The 20,190-nt window shown below is 37.1% G+C and overlaps 1 protein-coding gene and 1 long non-coding RNA gene across 3 annotated transcripts in view; one reads left to right on the top strand and one right to left on the bottom strand.

Annotated features, from left to right (window-relative positions):
• Positions 1–3,165: 3,165 nt before the first annotated feature.
• Positions 3,166–20,190, top strand: part of LOC141437902 (uncharacterized) — a 28,349-nt gene continuing 11,324 nt past the window's right edge. For both annotated transcript variants that reach the window (XM_074101478.1, XM_074101477.1), the window contains exon 1: positions 3,166–3,379. In XM_074101478.1, coding sequence (XP_073957579.1) covers positions 3,365–3,379 — 15 coding nt within the window. In that variant the 5' untranslated portion in view covers positions 3,166–3,364. The remainder of the gene's footprint in view (positions 3,380–20,190) is intronic.
• Positions 16,578–17,652, bottom strand: LOC141437827 (uncharacterized). Its single transcript, XR_012452428.1, has 2 exons — positions 17,344–17,652; positions 16,578–16,949 (listed from the first exon to the last, which is right to left on the bottom strand). It is a non-coding gene; the product is annotated as an uncharacterized lncRNA (long non-coding RNA).

Raw genomic sequence — 20,190 nt, 5'->3', positions numbered from 1 at the left:
ATCTCATCTAATTTGGTGATAAAATCGAATTTTGATAAATCCATGTTATTATCAACAATGTCTTTAATTTTTTTTTTTTTTTTTTTTTTTTTTTTTTTTGTTTTTTTAATAGGAACTGCAGACAGTCCTTTTATTGGCATAATCATGCCTTTAAATCTTAATTAAATAAAATAATACTGTTCATAATCCACATTTCTTCAACTGCCCGAACACCGCTAATTTGGTGACAATCACCTTAAGTCGGTGATACGTACTACTCTAATTAGACTATAACCAAATTACACAAGTTTTAATTTTTTTTTATCACCTAATTAGGTATAATGAAGTTTTATTTAAAATATATTTGGAAAACAATATTATTAGCATTAAATTAAATTGCACGTGGGTATATTTTTTGTAATAAACAATGAAAACTATTAATTTTGAACATTTAACTACCGTGCGACTCACTCATAGTGTGAACGTACCTTTGTAGAGCGAAGTGTTGTGTGCTACCCTACATTTGACAGTTCCAACCTAAATGACGTTAAAAACGCTCCTGAGAGGAAGGGCTACGGATTAGCCTGAAACATGTCGAGCTAAACTCGATTTAAGACGTGAGTGATGAAACTCCAATCTGCGCCATTTTCAAACCGACGAAAAAAAAACGGAGGAGGTTCTCAAGTTGACTCGATTTTTTTTTAATGTATGACCACGCTTAACTTTTTACAGACTAGTTCCATTTTGATAATTCTTTTTTTATTGGAAAAGGTATACTCCAAACTTGGCCCATAAAAATTTGGAAGAAAAATTCCAACCGTAAGGTAAAAAACAGGGGTTGATGTTGTTCACTCACTGATTGTAATGTATGACCACGTATAACTTTTTACAGAGTAGTTCGATTTTGATAATTATTGTTTTATTGGAAAGGGTTGAAGTTGAACCTTGAAGTTGGTCCCATATAAATTTGGAAAAAAACCTACCCTAAGGATGGGAAAAAAATATAAAATAAAAACTTTTAACAGAAAAAATTATCCGCCGATGCTTTATACATTATGTATAATATCATGTTTGACTCCAATACGTTTCAAAGGCTGATTTTAATTTTTTAGATTCATTATACTCGCGGTTTTTTTTCTTTTTTATTTCTCGTCATCCATTATCTTAAAAATTAAAAAATTACAATGAAAGTTAAAAAAAAAATAACTCATGTAATTTGGTGATAAAGACCCCCAAATAATATACTAACGTTGCTTATGAACTGCAACTTTATTAATTATGAATTATTCAACACAATACATGCAATAAATAATTAAAATACACGCGTTATAATTAAATTTCACTCGTATCTTTAACTATCTTGTTTAATTTGGTGATACCGTTGCGGCGTCAAATTTTTGAAAATGATAACTTTTTGACCGGCTTTCACAACGTACTGTGAAAAACTATACAAGTTTTGTTAAAAATAATAACTGATATACTAAAAATAATTTTTTAAGTACACTGTCCACTTTTTATACAATCCAGGCACTTTTAGTATTTAAAAACTAATTATAAACGGAGAACCAGTTTCTACATGTCCACGCGGCGCCGTAATGAGGTCCCGCGCGAGAAATTTGTTAATATTTACTATCTCACTCTCTCAATTTGACCCACAAGAATGCAAACGGGAATTCTAACTTAATGCTTTGTAGTAAGGTCGCATTTAAAAGGCCTTAATTCACTAGCTTTACTCGGTATCGTGCTTCAAACCATGTATCACCGAATTATGCGTATCACCAAATAATGCGAGTTTACCCTAGGTACAGCAACTGCTTCAAAATTAAGCGTGCCTTAAAATAACTCAGTGGTTTACCGAAATGGCATTGCGTATTTGGTTATGAAACGTTGTTTTCTTAAGAAAATAAATAGCTATTAAAAGGTGTGAAAATTTCGTCAACTGTCTTCTGGTGCCTTTGTGATGGATTCAAACAGAGAAGCTAATTATATATCGCTATAAATTGCCCAAGTAACTATCTAAGTAACTCACTAATGAACATAGCACATCCTACACCTATGGCCTTAGTTGGCAGTAAGATGGTCTAAAAGATACTGGCCACTCTGGCCAGATATAAAAACCGGCCAAGAGCGTGTCGGACACGCCCAAAATAGGGGTCCGTAGCCATTACGAAAAAATTACTTAGGTAATATTTTTCTAATGATTCCGTATTTTATACGGAATCTTCCAAGTTTAGGTAAATTTTATACCTTAGGCTGCTATTTACTTTTAAACTACTAATGATTCTCAAGCAAACTTAGCCGTTATAGTTTTCCTTGAAAGTTTGATATACTTACTACCATTTTTTCCACCCACCGGTTTAGATTTTAGAGGGGGGGGGGACGCTCGATTTTCATGAAAATTTGCAGTTTTGGCGTTGCAGATGTTTATGGGCGGTGGTGATCTCTTACCATCAGGAGATCCACTTGCTCGTTTGCCATCCAGTCGAATAAAAATAAAAACTTTAAAGTTGAATATTTCGCACACAAATCACTGAAAAAATCGTCTTAGCAACCCCCTAATGGTTCTAAAAGACCTATCCAACGATACCCTACACTATAGGGTTGGATCAGAAAAAAAAACACCCCCACTTTACGTCTATGGGAGGTACCCTAAATAAAATATTACTAAACCATTTTGTCGGCATAGTTTTCATATATATCCGTGAAAAATTACAGCTTTCTAGCATTGATAGTCTCTGAGCAAAGCCGCGGACGGACGGACAGACAGACAGACATGGCGAAACTATAAGGGTTCCGTTTTTGCTATTTTGGCTACGGAACCCTATAAAAGAGTGTCAGAGGGTGGAATGTACGCTTTTTAGAAGACAGAAAGAGACAAAGTGTGAATGTGATAAGGTGCAAAAATGGTCACCTTCTGTGGACTGACTGTGCATCATAAGTAGTTTTTAATCCCTACAATTTCACGCTTAGATGCTTTACGTAATATTAATGCACTTTGAATTAGGCATTGCAAATAAACGTGTCAAACCAATCAAAAGACTTAGCTTTTAATTAGGTACCTTATTTTAGTTTTTATTCTTCTCAATGAAATGCAGTGCTAAAAATTATACTGAGTGCTTACTTCGAATTAAAATCAAGGTTTTACGTAAACCGCGCGGCCACAACAAAACGGCGCGTGCATTTGATCACGAACAGCGAATCCGAACGCACCGAGCGCGGCAAAACTGTTTCGAAAATCGAATTTCTTCGGCGCCGAATTTAAAGTCTGTTTTTGTTGTTGTGATAAGTTGGTGTTGTGGAGTTTTTAAATTGTTTTCTGTTACGAAAATGACGATCTACAGCAAAATAGTACAAATTATTCTGGTCTGTGTCTGATTTGGATTGCATGGTAGAAATTAAGGTGCGTATCATACTATTATACTGAATTATAAATTTAACGTAGATAATAATCATTGCAATGATGATGCTTGATACACACACAATGTAACGTTTTTTTTAATGAAGTAGGTAAAATAAAGAAACCGATATTACCAAAAAAATATATTTGTTATCGCTATATGCCACACAAAAGTACAATATATTACAATACAATGACTTTTTTTGTACACCAGAAGTAGTAAGCGATACAGAAAACAGGTACAGTGGAGCCCACAGATATAGATACACCTATCTATCCTAGATCCTATCCTAGGTCTATCCATATCTGTGTTAGAGCCTGTCTTATCACGCCTTAGGACTGCTTACTAATCGTCACATCCCACGTTTACACTTAATAACAGTAGGTACTTTGTATTTTGAAATAGTATTCTTATATATAAGTACATAAGTTAGGGAACCGATCTTACATTCCCACAATGTGTTTGAATATACGATTCAAATTTCAAAATTCAAAATTTCAAACACATTGTGGGAATGTACGATTGGTTCCCTAACTTATGTACTTATCCACTTTTTCATACTAGTTGTATAGAAGAGTGGATACTTATGTTAGGGCACTGACTGTACGTTGACAAAAGTTGAGCAACGAAAAACTTTACTAATGATTTTTGCGAACAAAAACTAAAATAAATAATTAATCAACAAACAATACGATGACGCTCTAGCGTAGTTAAACTGGTGATCATTATGCATAACAACAATAAGTGACCTCTGACTGTAGTCGTAAATTCATAAACTTAAGGTATATCATCAGCACAAATATCTGACAGGAAAAGGCGTGCATAAAATATCTGATACGACTCTACTTCTAGCGCGGTAGGGGTAGGACGTGTGAGATGTGAATTGTTATTAAAATTTTGGGATAGGTAATAAAATTGTCTATAGGTGTAATATTAGTATTGAGATGCCATTTTGTAGGTACACTCTATTTGTAGAACAGCACCAAATTTTAACTAGATCTTATTTTGACTTGCAGTCGTTTGTCGTTTGTAAGTAAAATTGACCATCTGAAATTTTGCACTGAATTAGGCAGATAATTTTTTTACAATTATTATTTTTGTAGTTGACTGTCCCATCCTCACATCTGAACTGACTATACATACACTCAGACAACTACACAACACTAAGCGGTCTTGAACTTTGACACTGTTACGCCAGAAAAATACAAAAATAACCATGGACAAATCTTCAATTCTTCTAGCCGTGTGAGGTGTTTACTTATTTATTTGACATTGAAATTAAACATGTATTAATTTTGTGTCTGCTATTGTATGCTCCAATGGGGCAGATATGTGCGACTCGCTAAACTTGTAACAACTTCACCAACGTGTATACAGAATATTTCAGCATGTGGTGTGGTGGGGTCAGTTTGACGCATACCCCTCCCTATAAGTATACTTATTCCATTTTTTTAATATTTTTTTAATAATTTTAATAATTTCCATATAAGTATATATTAATTTATCTTCAAAGAGCACTCCGTCAAAGGTGTAACTACGTTTTTAAGCCTGTATTATACTGCTAAACATACTGTGTTAAATAGATAGATACATATTGAAATAACCCAACCTACATATCAGTACCTTATTTGGACTCAACTAGATCACTAGAACATGTGTGATTCGACTTGCATGCGGTTTTACCCGAACAAACGAACATTGCAAGCTTGTAAAAGAAAAAGTTTTTGGTAAAAAATGTATTTTTTAATAAATACAAGATTTTTTGCTGACTTTAATTTTTGTTGACTGTACTTGCATTGTTACTCAAGCTACATTTACATACCAAATTTCAAGTCGATGCCATTAACCGTTGAAGAGTTCCGTCCTGCGGAGGCGATCCTGGCCGGACTAGCAAGATGTCACTGCTAAAATATTGTATTGTCACGCAATTTACAAAAGTATGCAAAATTGCAGCCCAATCAGTAACCGGGAAATGGATCAAATTTAATTTGCTAAATTTGATGACAAACATCGGGACAGGTGAAACAAAATAAACGTTTGTAAAAATTAAGATAAACTCACAACTTGTAATGCATTATCTCAATATTCTCAGAATTAACTTGCTGCCTTAGATCGCCCATAATGGTAATGACTATATGATTATGATCAAGTACCTATATACCTACCTGCTGAATGATGCGTCGGAGTTGACTACTGATTACTTGACTTTATTACCATCAATCATCGCACAAGATACGCAATAATATTATCCTGCTATTTTTCAAAATATACCTTCGTACCTAATACATGCTAGCTTTTAACAGCACTTCCGACTGTGTAGAATTCGGTTGTCGCTGCTGCCCGCAGGAATTACACAATATCGGTTTAAATTCGGGGATTTTACGGAATTCTAATGATTTCTAAACATCACGGTTTTATTTACGCGCATAACAGAACAGTCATGCAGAATTTCATGTCTCTGGATAAAAATTAGATTAAGCGGTAGAGAATCCAGATTTTTACATCGCAATATTATAAATGCGAAATTTTGTAAGTCTGTCTGTTTGTTTTATTGTTACCTCATCACGTCTAAACCGCTGAATCGATTTAGATGACATTCGGTATACAGATAGTTTGAGTCTCGGAGAAGAAAGGTAGTTTTTATCCAAGAAAATTGCATAGTTCCCGCAGGATAGCGTTAAACGAATTGTACGCGGACGGAGTTGTTGGCACAGCTAGTCTATAATATTTATAATTGTTAGATGGGTTACTATTACTAGGATGTGTTCTGTTTAATCTATTTAAGTACTCTACCATGGAATCAGTGGCGCACAGCATAACAAATCATACTTGCAATACGTTCCAGTCTGATTGTAAAGTGCATTGCGTTTGTTGCATCCGTCTTCTAGTTGGTCCATCAGTTAGATCAAAATGCACGCCCCCCTAGGGGGGTTACATTAACTATTCCGAATTGCCATGGATCGCCAAAAACCTATCGAGTAGGGTATCATAAATGAAAGCTAATAATTATCCCATTCTAAATAATAGGTATATAATAATATAATCGTTTTAAACTACCATTTTCACAGAAATATCAAAAAAGTGTGAAATAAAACAATAAATTTTAAAAATTAAGTTTTGGAAACCCTGAGTTAGATTATCTGAAAGTATTGGAGACAAGATATAAGTCAAAAAGGGTTCCGTGGTCATAGGAAAAAAATAAGTAATACGAGGGTCAAACTGAAAGTTCTTAGAAAATCAAAAACTGAGCAAACTAGCAAGTGTCCATTCACATCAATACACCGCTGCATCCGATGGAACCACTGAGAAAAGCACTTAGCCCACTCGTCCTTAGGGGTCTCTTCGACGGCCTTTTGAAACGCACCCACTGCTTCCTCGGTGTTCATAAAAAGTTTTCCTCGAAGTTTTTCTTTTATTTTCGGGAATAAATAAAAATCGCAAGGTGCGAGGTCGGGGCTATACGGCGGGTGACACAGTAATTCCACGTGTGACGTCACTAAATAGTCGGTCGTTCGCCTGGCGGTGTGCGACGAGGCGTTGTCGTGGTGAAGAAGGATCCTACTTCGAGGTCGTTTCTCCCGAACTTTTACAATACAAGTGGCAAACAATTGTTAGTGTACCACTCTGCAGTAACTGTTTTTTGATCCTCTAAAACAATTGTCGCATAGTGACCTGTCCTTCCGAAGAACGAGGCCACCATCTTTTTTCCCACGCTTCGACCTCTCTTTACTTTAGTTGGCAACTCCTCGAAAGGAAACACCCATTGAGCAGACTGTCTCTTGGTTTCTGGATTATAACAGTAAACCCAGCTTTCGTCACCCGTAAGTATGTCGAAAACAGCATTTGAGTCACCTCCGTTAAATCTTTGAATCATTTGACGGCACCAATCAACCCGACGGAGTTTTTGGGCCTCGGTCAAATTATAAGGTATCCACCTCGCACAAAGCTTCCTCACCGCTAAATGTTTATGGAGGATTTTATGCACTTGACTCATACCGATGCCTAAGCTTGTCCAAATCTGCTGATACGCCACTCTTTTATCAGTCTCTATCATACACCGCACAACACTGATGTTATTTTCAGTCGTCGCCGTAGAAGGCCGTCCCTCACGCAGATCATCGGTGAGATCAGTGCGACCACGTTTAAACTCATTAAACCAGTTGTAAATGGTCGCACGAGATGGGGCTTCATCATGAAAGGCCAATCGAAGTCTATCATAGCTTTCTTGTTGACTTAAATGACATCGAAAGTCGTAAAAAATCATTGCACGAAAATTTTCTCGCGTTAAATTCATGTTGACGTGACACAGACAATTTTCAATTTGCCGCCAAATCGTAAAACAAATGACAAATGAATGAAATACATACATCAAAGAGGTTCCAACAACAAATCTTAAGTTACTTAATTAGTACAAGACAGTCGTTGACCTTACCTGTGACCTTCCTAAACTGGTAGCATTCGACAGTTACTTCCCAAGGCTACTCATCTGGCAATTAACATGTAGACATCTATTAAATAAATTCTGACCCACTTTAAGGGTTAACATTAGCGCAGTATAATTCCAGTAAGTTATCAAGGAACATCATCAATTTCGTACACGCAGTCCCTACACACGTAAGCGTACTGCGAAAAGAAGAAACGGAACCCTTATATGTCACTGTTGTCGCCCGTCTGTCTGTTATTAAGACCCGTTTTCTCAGGAACGCGTGGGAATGGGATTAGGGTGTGTAATATCAAATACTCAGGTCTGCTACCCCCTTAAAGCAATTAATAAATCAAACGTTAGACGACCAGATGGCCTAGTGGTTAGAGAACCTGACTACGAAGCTTGAGGTCCTGGGTTCGATTCCCGTGTCGGGGCAGATATTTGTATGAAAAATACGAATGTTTGTTCTCGGGTCTTGGGTGTTTAATATGTATTTAAGTATGTATCTATATCTATATAATTATATTTATCCGTTGCTTAGTACCCATAACATAAGCTTTGCTAAGCTTACTTTGGGACTAGGTCAATTGGTGTGAATTGTCCCGTGATATTTATTTATTTATTTATAAACGACATAACTTAAAAGTTTAAATTAATTAAGTTTATTATTACATGTTCAAGACGTGTTAATAAAGACGTGAAAGATGTTCAGGTGGGTCACTTATTTTGGCGCTTCGTCCGTAGATTACTTACTGGTACAGGTATAGGTAGGTACTGTGTTTTGTTTGCCTTAGACATTAGCGAATAAATAGTAGATCCATTCGGTGTTTAATGACCTAAAGGTCGAACGAGCAAGCAAGCCTGTGCCATATTTGGGTCTCCACTTAACGTGGTTATTGTACTGATTTGTTGTGTGCAATCCTACTAATATTATAAATGCGAAAGTTGGTGTGTGTGTGTGTGTGTGTTTGTTACTCCTTCACGCTAAAACGGCTGGACGGATTTGTATGAAATTTAGTATGTAGACAGCTGTACCGCCGGCTTAGAGTTGCAATTTTGGACAGTTGTTCTTAACATAAACTCAATTAAGACCACGATATAAATTTTGAGAATTCCCAGGGGAATTTTATAAAATCCCGGAAATTTAATTGTATCAGATCGGCTAGTTTACGCGTGCGAAGCCGCAGGTAAACTCTATTAAAGAATATTTGTACCTATTTTATTTATAGTTTTCATTAAGTAGCGCCGGCCCTGGGGTAGAGCAAGTGGCGATCGTTTTATACTAAGCAGCACCGGCCCTGGGGTAGAGCAAGTGGCGGTCTCTTTATACTAAGCAGCGCCGGCCCTGGGGTAGTTACAAAAACCGCTTAACTAATATGCGAAGTTGACAAAGAGCTATAACGACCAGCAACTTTTAATTCTGGAGTACAGTCAAGTGCAAAGATATCGTCTCTATCAAAGTTACAAAAATATGTATACTTACACGACTTTATGCATTTAACATTAAGGTTGTGTATACATATTTTTGTAACTTTAGCCGTATCGATATATTTGCACTTAAAGTACTGTACCGTCGAAGAAACCGAACCTCGTACCAGAGCGGAACGTTATCGCTCCAAAGTCCAAACATATGTTCAAATTCAATAAATCAGCAAAAAAACATCGCGAGTTTGGCTGTAAAGAGGCTCTGACGTGTTTCGTCCTCGACTGTACCAATTACTACACATAAATAACTACCTTGATTCTGAACCTGGCCAATACTGCCTACGTTACGTTGCAATTATACCCGAGTACTTGTGTCAGCATTTATTTCATCTCATGTCCTGTGTTGAAGGCCGGCAGATTGCATGTGTGACTCAGTTAAGCGTGTCGGACACGCCAAGGACAGGGTTCAAATCAAGTAATTTTTTTTTAAGAATAATTATTAAGAATTTGTATTTTGTATGAATTTTTTAAGGTAGGTAGGTGTAGGTATTTTGTAAGTTAGGCTGCTATTTTGCTCTTATACTAATAATTCTCAAGCAAACTTAGCCGTTATAGTTTTACTAAATTTGATATATTTACTAATGTCATTAATTTTTTCAAACCATTGTCAATTTTAGTGAAAAATTGCACTTTAAAGTTGGATATTTCCCAAACAGATCACTGAATGATCACTGAAAATCGTCTTCACAACCCCCTGATTTCAAAAGACCTATCTAAAGATAACTCGCACGGGTTATACGAGAAAAAAATTACCCCTACTACGTCCTTACACTATACTTAAATTGATTTCATAAATTAGATTTGACCTTGCTAGGTTGTATTAAGAAAGACATCAACGCGTTTTAATAAGTTCTCCTGTGATCAATGTTTTAAAAACTTTGAATTTGTTGGAGTTTATTTTTTTTACTTAGAATTTATATGTAGCTATTGGGAGGGTGCGAAGTACTAGGTGGGGGTAATGAAATCTACCACAGCGCTCATGGTGGCCAAAAGTAGAAATAGTTTTGGCTCTGTCATCTGTCATACTCATATGAATCTGTCATTAACAAAGCAATTTGTATAGACTTTAACTACCTAATTTTAGTAATAGGTGTTTGTGTTATGATGCGAGCTTGAATTATGGAACACTGTCCCTGTTTTGTTCTTAATTCCTCTACATCTCGGACATGTCCAGCAACAGTGTTCCTTATGAAACGGTTTAGTTGAAATTTTATATTGAGTAATACTCACAAAACCGGTCTTCAAAATAAAACTAATTTTGATCTGAAAACGATATGTAATTTATTACTAGCGATATAAGAACAATTATATAATTTTACTATTATTCAAAGAAATCAATAAGATAGCTTTATCTTTCGTTTTACAGTAAAAGTACAACTAAACATAAAGTAAACAAACCCTGACATAACGAAAATAAAAAAACACACTTTTTGAATAAATTTTACTTACCTCATTTAATTTTAATGACCAAAAATGAATTCACAACCTTTTGTCCTCCCAAATCACGGTATCACAGTAATTTTGTATTATAAATTAATACGTTATAGGTTTCATTTTTGTCACAATGTCGCGATGAAATTTCAAAACGTCAGAGCATCAGAGCCACCCTCGGGAACGAACAATAACTAGTTATTGTTCCGAGGAGCCACCTAAGTTGCGGACGCTAGGTGGCGCTGATGTCGTGCACAGAGCCAATAGATTGTAGTAAAAGAAAGAACGAACGAAAAACATGGTTAAAAATGTATTGCATACCTACCTATGTCAAGAAACGGGTCCATAATATGCTACCGGCCTTGCGAAAAATGCTTATCTTCTTTTAGAACCATCACACACACACATGCCACCCCTATAGAACGTTGACCGTCACTCGCAGTGCCGGTTTAAGGGGGGGGGGGGGGCGACCGGGACGCCAGGCCGGGACGCTAGGTACCGCGCGCAGCCACTCGTATCCATTGGACTCTTGCAACCTTTACTTTTATAGGTCACTAGTCCACCTTGTCCATATGTGAATGTCATTCAAGAACACATTGGCTCATACGGTCTCCTACCAAATACCACTATTTTTAATACGAAACTTTTTAAATGCGTGCGTGTTTGTTTCTCATACAGAAGGGCGTCACCAAGGGGGGGGGAGGCGGGGAGGGGCAGCTGCTGCTATCAACTTTAGGGTGGTAGACAGGTACAGTCACCAACACCAATATCTGACACAACAAGCGTGCATAAATATCTGATACGACTCTATTTCTAGGGCCAGAAGGACGAGTCAAATATTTTTGCACGGTCCGCTGCGGCAGATATTAATGCTGGTGACTGTACCACAAGCGAAAAGCTTTATGTGCTCTCGACTTTACCTACAATTCACACTTGTCTCATTCTCCATATCAACTTGCACTTTTCGGGATAAAAAGTAAGTCCTGTCTCTGGCCCGTCGCTCCGTTGCGACGTGAAAGACGGACAAACATACAAACACACACACTTTCGCATTTACGAGTACTATTAGTATGGATTATCCATAAGCATGGCCTCTCGAGTCTCGACGTAACCTTCACCACGAGAGGTTGCTTTCACTCATTCGGACCTTGGGGCAGCCCTGCCCTGCCCACGACTTCCAAATGCCACTTACACCACTTCTCATATTTCATTGTGCATTTTGGCCTTAATGCCACAAAACAAGTACCTATTTAATAATCAAAAATAGTGCAGATGCCCGAAAACCAATTTTCTGATTCAGGGGTCCGTTGGTGAAATATTTTAAAAAGTGTCACTTTCTCAGCTATCCTAACTAAATGAATAAATAAACATTTATTTTAAGATTTGAAACTTAACGGCAAAATTTGCACACGTTTTTAAATAAACAACGAAACTATTTAAAATTGTGTTAAGTTCTATAATAACCACATAATAAATACTAGGGTTGTAACGGAACTGCGCCTCCGCCGCCGTTACTTCGCCTCTGCCTCCGTATTTTTTTGCGGAGTTTACAACGGAAGTTTATTATTTCTCGTTTGACGATGACTTGTTAGATCAATTCCCCAAAATCGTTATGTCCTAGTAGCAAAATTTCCATTCGCGTTTATTCATAATATGCTTTTTTACTGAAGCTTATTTTCAAAGTAGCGTTGGTCGGGGCAGAGTCGACACAGATACAGTGTCGATTTCTGTGTCGATTATGATTGGGAAAAAACGCTACTGTAAAAATAAGCTTCAGTAAAAAAGCACATTGAGGAAAAACGCGAATGGAAATTTGGCTACTAGGAAATAACGATTTCGGGGGAACGATTTTCTAACCCATTTTGTACAAAGTAATTGTTTATTTAAGTCACATGATAAAGCCGAAAAAAGTGAGATTTGGCAGTTTTTTTTTTTTAATTTTTTAGAGATTTTTGAGTTGAATAAACCATAAACTACTATTTCTTCCACATCCTCTTTCACCTTCGCATCCGCTTCCGTTAACCTCCGCATCCGCGGAGGCGAAACCTGTCGCCTCCGCATCCGCCTCCGCCACCGCTAAGAAGGCCTCCGTTACAACCCTAATAAATACCACTAATAAATGTACATGTTGGTATTTTTAGTCCATTTGTATTCGAAATACCGAGAAACGTGTGTTACAATTTGACCGTTAGTTCAAAACTTAAATTAAACGGAGTATAGTCCCAAAGTAACTAGGTAAAGTAGCTAGCTTGAATTATGGGTACCAAGCAATTTATAAACTTACCGACTAAAACAGATTACATACTCAAATACACAATAAACACCCACCATAGACTCGAAAAACCTTATTTTTCATACGTACATAATAAATAATGTCTGCCCCGAGCCCGACCAAATCGAACCTGAGACCTTAAAGCTTGTAGGAGCCTCTAACCATTCACTCGGCTACCTGATCGTCTGACTGATTATTTTTGGATAATGTGGCCAACACACGGCAGCACTAAAAACAAAAAATAACGAAGTTATAAAAGGAAAATTGTCACACGACATAAGCTTTTACAAGTATCTACGAGTTAAACAACGACCTAATATTACTCTAGAACCTTATACCTACCTAATACTCGTATTTAATAAGTTTTCATCACACTTGCTCGTAAACAGTGTCGTAACATGCAGGCTACCTTAGTTGCAACCCCCCAAATAAAACACTCGACCTTAATGTGCTTGTCATAAAACCCGTGGTCGGTAAATGAGTCATTGCGCGTACAAATTTTCTTGCCATGAAGCCCGTGGTCGGTAAATGAGTCAGTGTCGTACTGATGGCGCTGCGCGCGCTGCTGCAGGACTACATGGACCACATGCACACGCACGTTGCGGCGCATGCCGAGGGAGGTAGAAGGCGACGCTGCCAAGAGCACAGCCTAAGGTATCGCCAATATTTGGAAGAATTATATATTTTTTTTTTTTTTTTATTTAACTGGATGGCAAACGAGCAAGTGGGTCTCCTGATGATAAGAGATCACCACCGCCCATAGACACCTGCAACACCAGGGGGATTGCAGATGCGTTGCCAACCTAGAGGCCTAAGATGGGATACCTCAAGTGCCAGTAATTTCACCGGCTGTCTTACTCTCCACGCCGAAACACAACAGTGCAAGCACTGCTGCTTCACGGCAGGATTAGCGAGCAAGATGGTGGTAGCAATCCGGGCGGACCTTGCACAAGGTCCTACCACCTAAAAAAATTTTCTTAAATTTTCTTTTACAAATATAAAATTTTACTTGCAAATGTGATGAAAAACATTGTATGTCGCACGGGCGGTACTAGAATTACGAACATCGACTCATTAAAGCCCTCAGTCTTCGAGTTCGGGCTTCTAATAGACTCTCGTTCGTAATTCCTTATTTACCGCCCTTAAGACACAATGTACTATTACCTAGCCTAACAAACTTATCAAATACGAGCATTTGCAGCATATTAGGAACCCTTCGCGGTGCCCGAAGTGCTCCTCTATTCGAGCTTGTGCTGCATCGCCTGCATCCCTACAATCATGCAGTATAGTAATAGTACGTCTCGCTGTATAAAAGTTTTATTGAGGTCAGCCGAGTGACCCACACCCAGCCATCCAGGCCACGTTACGTCAGTGGCCTTACTTTCGATTCTCATCTCGCAAAATTTTAAGAGTAAGATGTTAAGTGTGTCAATTTGTTTAAGAACTTACTATGGATACTGGCTGACAGGCAAACAATTCTATCAAAATATTAGTTATTATTTATAAATAAATAAATATCATGGAATACTTGACAACAATTTACCAAGTCCCAAACTAAGCAAAGCTTGTACTATGGACACAGGCAACGGATAAACATACTTATATTATAAATAAATACATACAAATTAAACATCCAAGACCCGAGAACAAACATTCGTATTATTCATACAAATATCTGCCCCGGCCGGGATTCGAACCCGGGACCTCAAGCTTCGTAGTCAGATTCTCTAACCACTGCTTGGCCATCCGGTCGGTCGTCCAACGTTTAATTACGATTTTTACTTTAGAGCAAGTCTATCATATCTTTAACAAAATTCTTTTAAAACAATATAAGGTATGAATACTTTTTTTATCAAACAGCTGGCAAACGAGCAGGCGGGTCACCTGATGGTAAGTAATCACCGCCGCCCATGGACATCTACAGCATTATTAGGACTGCGGGTGCGTTGCCGGCCTTGCAATAGGAACTTAAAATCATTTTAATCCGAAAAGCTGCGCTGCGCTGTTTTCCTTTTCTAATAGTGACTATGTATAATAGAACCATGATGGAAAGATAAACATAAGTAGGTATTTCATAATGTTACAAGTTCTGTTTTATCACTTTGCGGCTCCTACCATACGGCCACCTATACCTAAATCATAAAATTATTAATTATGTAAGCAAAGGCTGATTTTGTTACCATAGCGTTGGGTTATGTACAGTCAAGTTCGTAAACTTCTGAGCGAAAATTTGTTCAAAAATATCTGAACACGCTTCTAAGCCGTTAACAATACAGTCGTGCGTGTACACTTCACATATTTCATGTCACTTCATATCAAATGATTGCTCAGAAGTTTATGAACTCGACTGTAATAACCCCACTGTCATCGTTTTTTTTTTTCATCACAAAAGTCACCGGAAATTTAATGAAAATGAGAAAAGAAGAGGAGGATAAAAAAATGTGGAAAAATACTTTATTATTTATAAAAAAAATACTTGTAATTATTTATTTAATTTCAAATAATGACTTGTTAATTGCATGATAAATTAGATGAGTTAAATTATTTATTATGAGCAACGTAAACTAAGTAACACTTAAGTACAGTGGGGTTCATAAACTTGTGAGCAAAATTTGAATCTAAAATATCTGAACACGACTCTTTTTTTAACGGCGTAGAAGCGTGTGTTGAGGTAAAATTTTATATTGAGAACAAACAATGATAACAACAAATCAAATAGAAAGGGTTACAGCCAGTATTGTTCTAGAGTAGAAGTGTTTGCTTAGGTCGTTTGTCACGGTCAGCTAGGCACTACAGTGCCAGTAGATGACGTTAGTGTGCAAATTCCACGTATTTTTTTTTTTTTTAGGAATGAAATCGTGGATATTTTTATAAAATAATGTACATACCGCCAATAGCGTGAAATTTGTGATATATCGTACCAAGTTTCAGATGTATTTTAATTTAGAAAATACTTTCACTTGATCGCTGCAGTTTCGACTGAGATATTTTCGCACACATGCTTGTAATTTGTTGTAAACAGAAGTCTTTGTTAATTTCGCTCTCATGATCAAAGAGCAGATTGGCCCAGTTGCATAAGGCTTGAGTTTACTCTATCCTCAGCTTAGGAAACCTTAAACCTGTTGTAAGGTTTAACTTTTTTTTGTTTTTTTTTTATTGTTCTCAGTTAATGATGTTAATATTTTTTGAAATGTGTAGCTAAAAAATTATAAGACCTAATTTAGGCACAAACATTTTTTTTTAAAATTTTAGGTAAATCTGAATATGCACAGCACAACTACAGTAAGTACTATGAGACTTATAATTCCTCACATCCACTCAAGGGTTGCTTGGTAGAGATCCCTTCGAGGGATAAGTTCGCCTTTACAAAGTCAAGGAAACCGAATCACGTACCAGAGTGGAACCCAAGTGGAACCTTTTCATATTCAATTGCGCTGTGATTTCTTTGGCAAGTGTATGGGATGTCAACATGACATTAGTAGCACATAGGTACGTGACTCAGTTTCCTTGACCGTAACTCAACGATTGTTTTTTTATTTTTTATTTACAATACACTTTACATACTATGAGAAAATTAGTCATAATCATTATCCCTATACATTATACATACCTACATATAGAGGCCTCCTCTCACAATGAGGGCTTGGGCGTTATTTTCAACGCAGGCCCAGTGGGAATTGAAATATAGCACACACCATTAATTATATAGCAGGTGTGTGTACGTTTCTTCATGATATTTAATTGGTTGGGTAGTAATCGAAGGCTCTACTGAACAACAAATAAAAAAGTCCATCACTAAGTCAGTTTTTATTTATTTATTTACATCAGTCAATTAAATTAGCCCACATACAACCACTGCTGAGTGCCTCTTGCATTTTCACGCCACTTTTCCAGTCTTGTGCCAGTCTCGTACACAGCTTATTAGCCGACAATGTATGTTATGACAGTGTTTTTCACTCTGTAATTAAATATTTTATTATGAAAATAAAACATATTTTGAAGAAGCATATTTTGTCAAATGAACTTTCTCTGAACTCCAAAATTACCGAGATATAAGGCTCAAAAGTTAGTCCGCTACCAAGGGCTGGGGACTTGGAAAAAAAAACAGTAAAAAAATCTGTCCTAAACACCTACGGTCATGGAAACTGAGACTTTAGGCCTCCCCCATATTTTCCCGTTTTGCCAATACTCGCCACGTTTGATAAGCGGGTTGGCGAGCGTAGTAAGTATATGATGTGGGTTGCTTGGAAAACGCTGCTGCCCATCTTTTGATATTATCCCTCAGCCGATTCCTACGCTACCCACGGGGGTGGTGGAAGTTGTATGTTGTACTCAGCCTCTACTGTACTTACTTTTTAATTTCCTTATAATGCGTCTTTTTCGAGACCAGAGTATTGATGCTTTATGTATTTTTTTCGCAAAGTTCGTGGCTTCATAGTTTCCAATGTGAATTATAATTCAGTTCAATACTTGAAAATATAACTGCATTCACATTATAGATTATTGATAATGATAATCCCGCCAGTTTCGAGGACAAATTAATATAATTTAATTTAGGAAAAAAATACTTCATTAGTTTACAATGTCATGACAACCTATGACAACAAACGAACAAAAAATTATGACTTGACGAATTTGACATTTGACTTGATGTTTTTTTATTTTTATTTTAAAAAAGGCCACAAGGAAAAAGCCACAAGCCATGCAGCCTTTATCTGATTTTATCACTACTAATTTATAATCCGTTAATGCAATTTTCCGTACTTATTTGTTAATACGTTAATGTTATGTGATTTTCTTCCTAATTTCTGTCGGAAACCCAAAGAATTGGCAATACATTTGTTCGTTGCACTTCAGTCTTTTGACTGACGGACTTTGTACCTATGGCCAGCAAAAATATTTAAAAAAAAGTTAAACGAGCTTCAAAATGGTAATTATGTGATTTTGATCAGACAAATCAAAAGAAATCTGGCAACGTCGCTTAGCATCGAATTGTCAGCGAGTTGACAACGTAGCTGAAACACACACTACTAACCGAGCCGTTGGCGTACGATACTGTCGCCGTCCCCTCACATATTGACAAAAAATAACTAAAATAATCATCTAGATTAAGCTATTAATCAAAAGCTTTCTTTAGGTAAATAAAAAATGCCTCAAATAAAGAACAAAATAAAAGTCAACAGATGTGATTTTAATTTCAAATTATTCTTTCAAGCGCACATGATTGTGTTAATACATTAGTATGGAAATCGTTCCACCTTAAAACCTCTTCTAGCAGCGTGTTCAGATATTTTGGATAAAATTTTTGCTTACAATTTTGTGAACTCGGCTGTACAAGCATATTTTCTGAATCATCTTTTCAGTATTTCATTTAGTGTTACTCCAGGAAATTCCCCTTTAAACTAGTTTTGTACAAAAAGAGAAAATTACATGTTGCAAGGCAAACGAAAAAATCAATTAACACACTTCAATTATGCAAATACCCGTGCAGCATGGGAAACAGCGCAAGGGACTATTCAACTATAGTCGGTACTATGGGAAACTGTATATCTGCTAAACAGTACATTAGTACAGTCAGAATCAGAGATGAGCGCAGTTGTGGTGCTCCAAATGATCTAAATACGTAAGCTTTACGACCAGATGGCCTAGTGGTTAGAGAACCTGACTACGAAGCTTGAGGTCCCGGGTTCGATTCCCGTGTCGGGGCAGATATTTGTATGAAAAATACGAATGTTTGTTCTCGGGTCTTGGGTGTTTAATATGTATTTAAGTATGTATCTATCTATATAATTATATTTATCCGTTGCTTAGTACCCATAACACAAGCATTGCTAAGCTTACTTTGGGACTAGGTCAATTGGTGTGAATCGTCCCGTGATATTTATTTATTTATTTAAGCATAGCGCCAGCTGTAGTCCTTGATCAAGGTCCACTTCCGCCTCTCAAAAAGTTTCCAGCACAAAATAAAAATAAAAAAAAAAAAAAAAAAAAAATTGTAGGACCTTGTGCAAGGTCCGCCCGGATTGCTACCACCATCTTGCTCGCTAATCCTGCCGTGAAACAGCAGTACTTGCACTGTTATGTTTCGGTGTGGAGAGTAAGACAGCCGGTGAAATTACTGGCACTTGAGGTATCCCATCTTAGGCCTCTAGGTTGGCAACGCATCTGCAATACCCCTGGTGTTGCAGATGTTTATGGGCGGTGGTGATCTATTACCATCAGGAGACCCACTTGCTCGTTTGCCATCCAGTTGATAATTATTTTTTTTAAACCTAATAGCGTCCCTTGCCATCTGGCGCTTAGATCGACCGCTCCTCTTGCCTACCTACTAACGTTACCTGAAATATTTTAATAAAAGTAGTAATCACTTAACAAATCTTCGCCTTTACCATACAGCACCTAAATAATTCTTGGTAGTTCGTTGCGACATGCAATACAAACTTTTTTTATGAATGCCGCAATAAGTCCGTTGTTCCAAGGTCCGCTTGCTCTGTGCTTACGAAACGGCGTGCGATGTAAAATCCGACGGCGACACTTTTGTTACCATAGTATCAATTTACCTTAAACTGTTTTACTTAGTATTTTTTTATTCACTTTCACCTGTTAGTATTAAAGCGCTCGGTTGTTTTATGCAAAAAACGCTGCATTAAACGCTGCGTTTGACGCACATCAATTTGCATCATACTCGTACAATCTAATTACCAAACATTGTCTTACGCGGTGAGCGCAGCGGCAAACGCATGTTTGATAATGGGGGCTATCGTTTTTTGTCTCACTAGATGGCGCACTGTTGCGTGAGGTTTTTAAGTATGGCTTTCAAAGTCTGTTATTACGGGCGTGAAAACAAAGTTTAGATTAAAAGCATATTTAATACACCTTAAAACCGTACCATAAAATATCGAGCATGCCACAGTGTTGCATAGTCCCCGTTTTGTTCGGAAAAAAGGGAGGACAAAGGTTTCCGAAATACAAAACTGTCTCAAAACACAGACATTCATTGCCTCGGAACGCATATTTGCCATAATTAGTTTCAGATATTGCAAAATATTCACAAAATTATTCTAATTATAAATAAACCCGCGTAGCTCACCCAAAAACTATGGGATTTGACATTTCGGAGACCTCACGCTACACTAGCGCCTCTAGTGGCGAATTCATACGCGATAGCCCTCATTAGATTGCGTGGATTATGATTGGTT

The sequence above is a fragment of the Choristoneura fumiferana genome, chromosome 18 (assembly GCF_025370935.1).
Source record: "Choristoneura fumiferana chromosome 18, NRCan_CFum_1, whole genome shotgun sequence".
NCBI lineage: Eukaryota > Metazoa > Arthropoda > Insecta > Lepidoptera > Tortricidae > Choristoneura > Choristoneura fumiferana.
The sequence above is the reverse complement of the archived record's forward strand: the minus strand, read 5'-3'. Positions and strand labels throughout refer to the sequence as shown.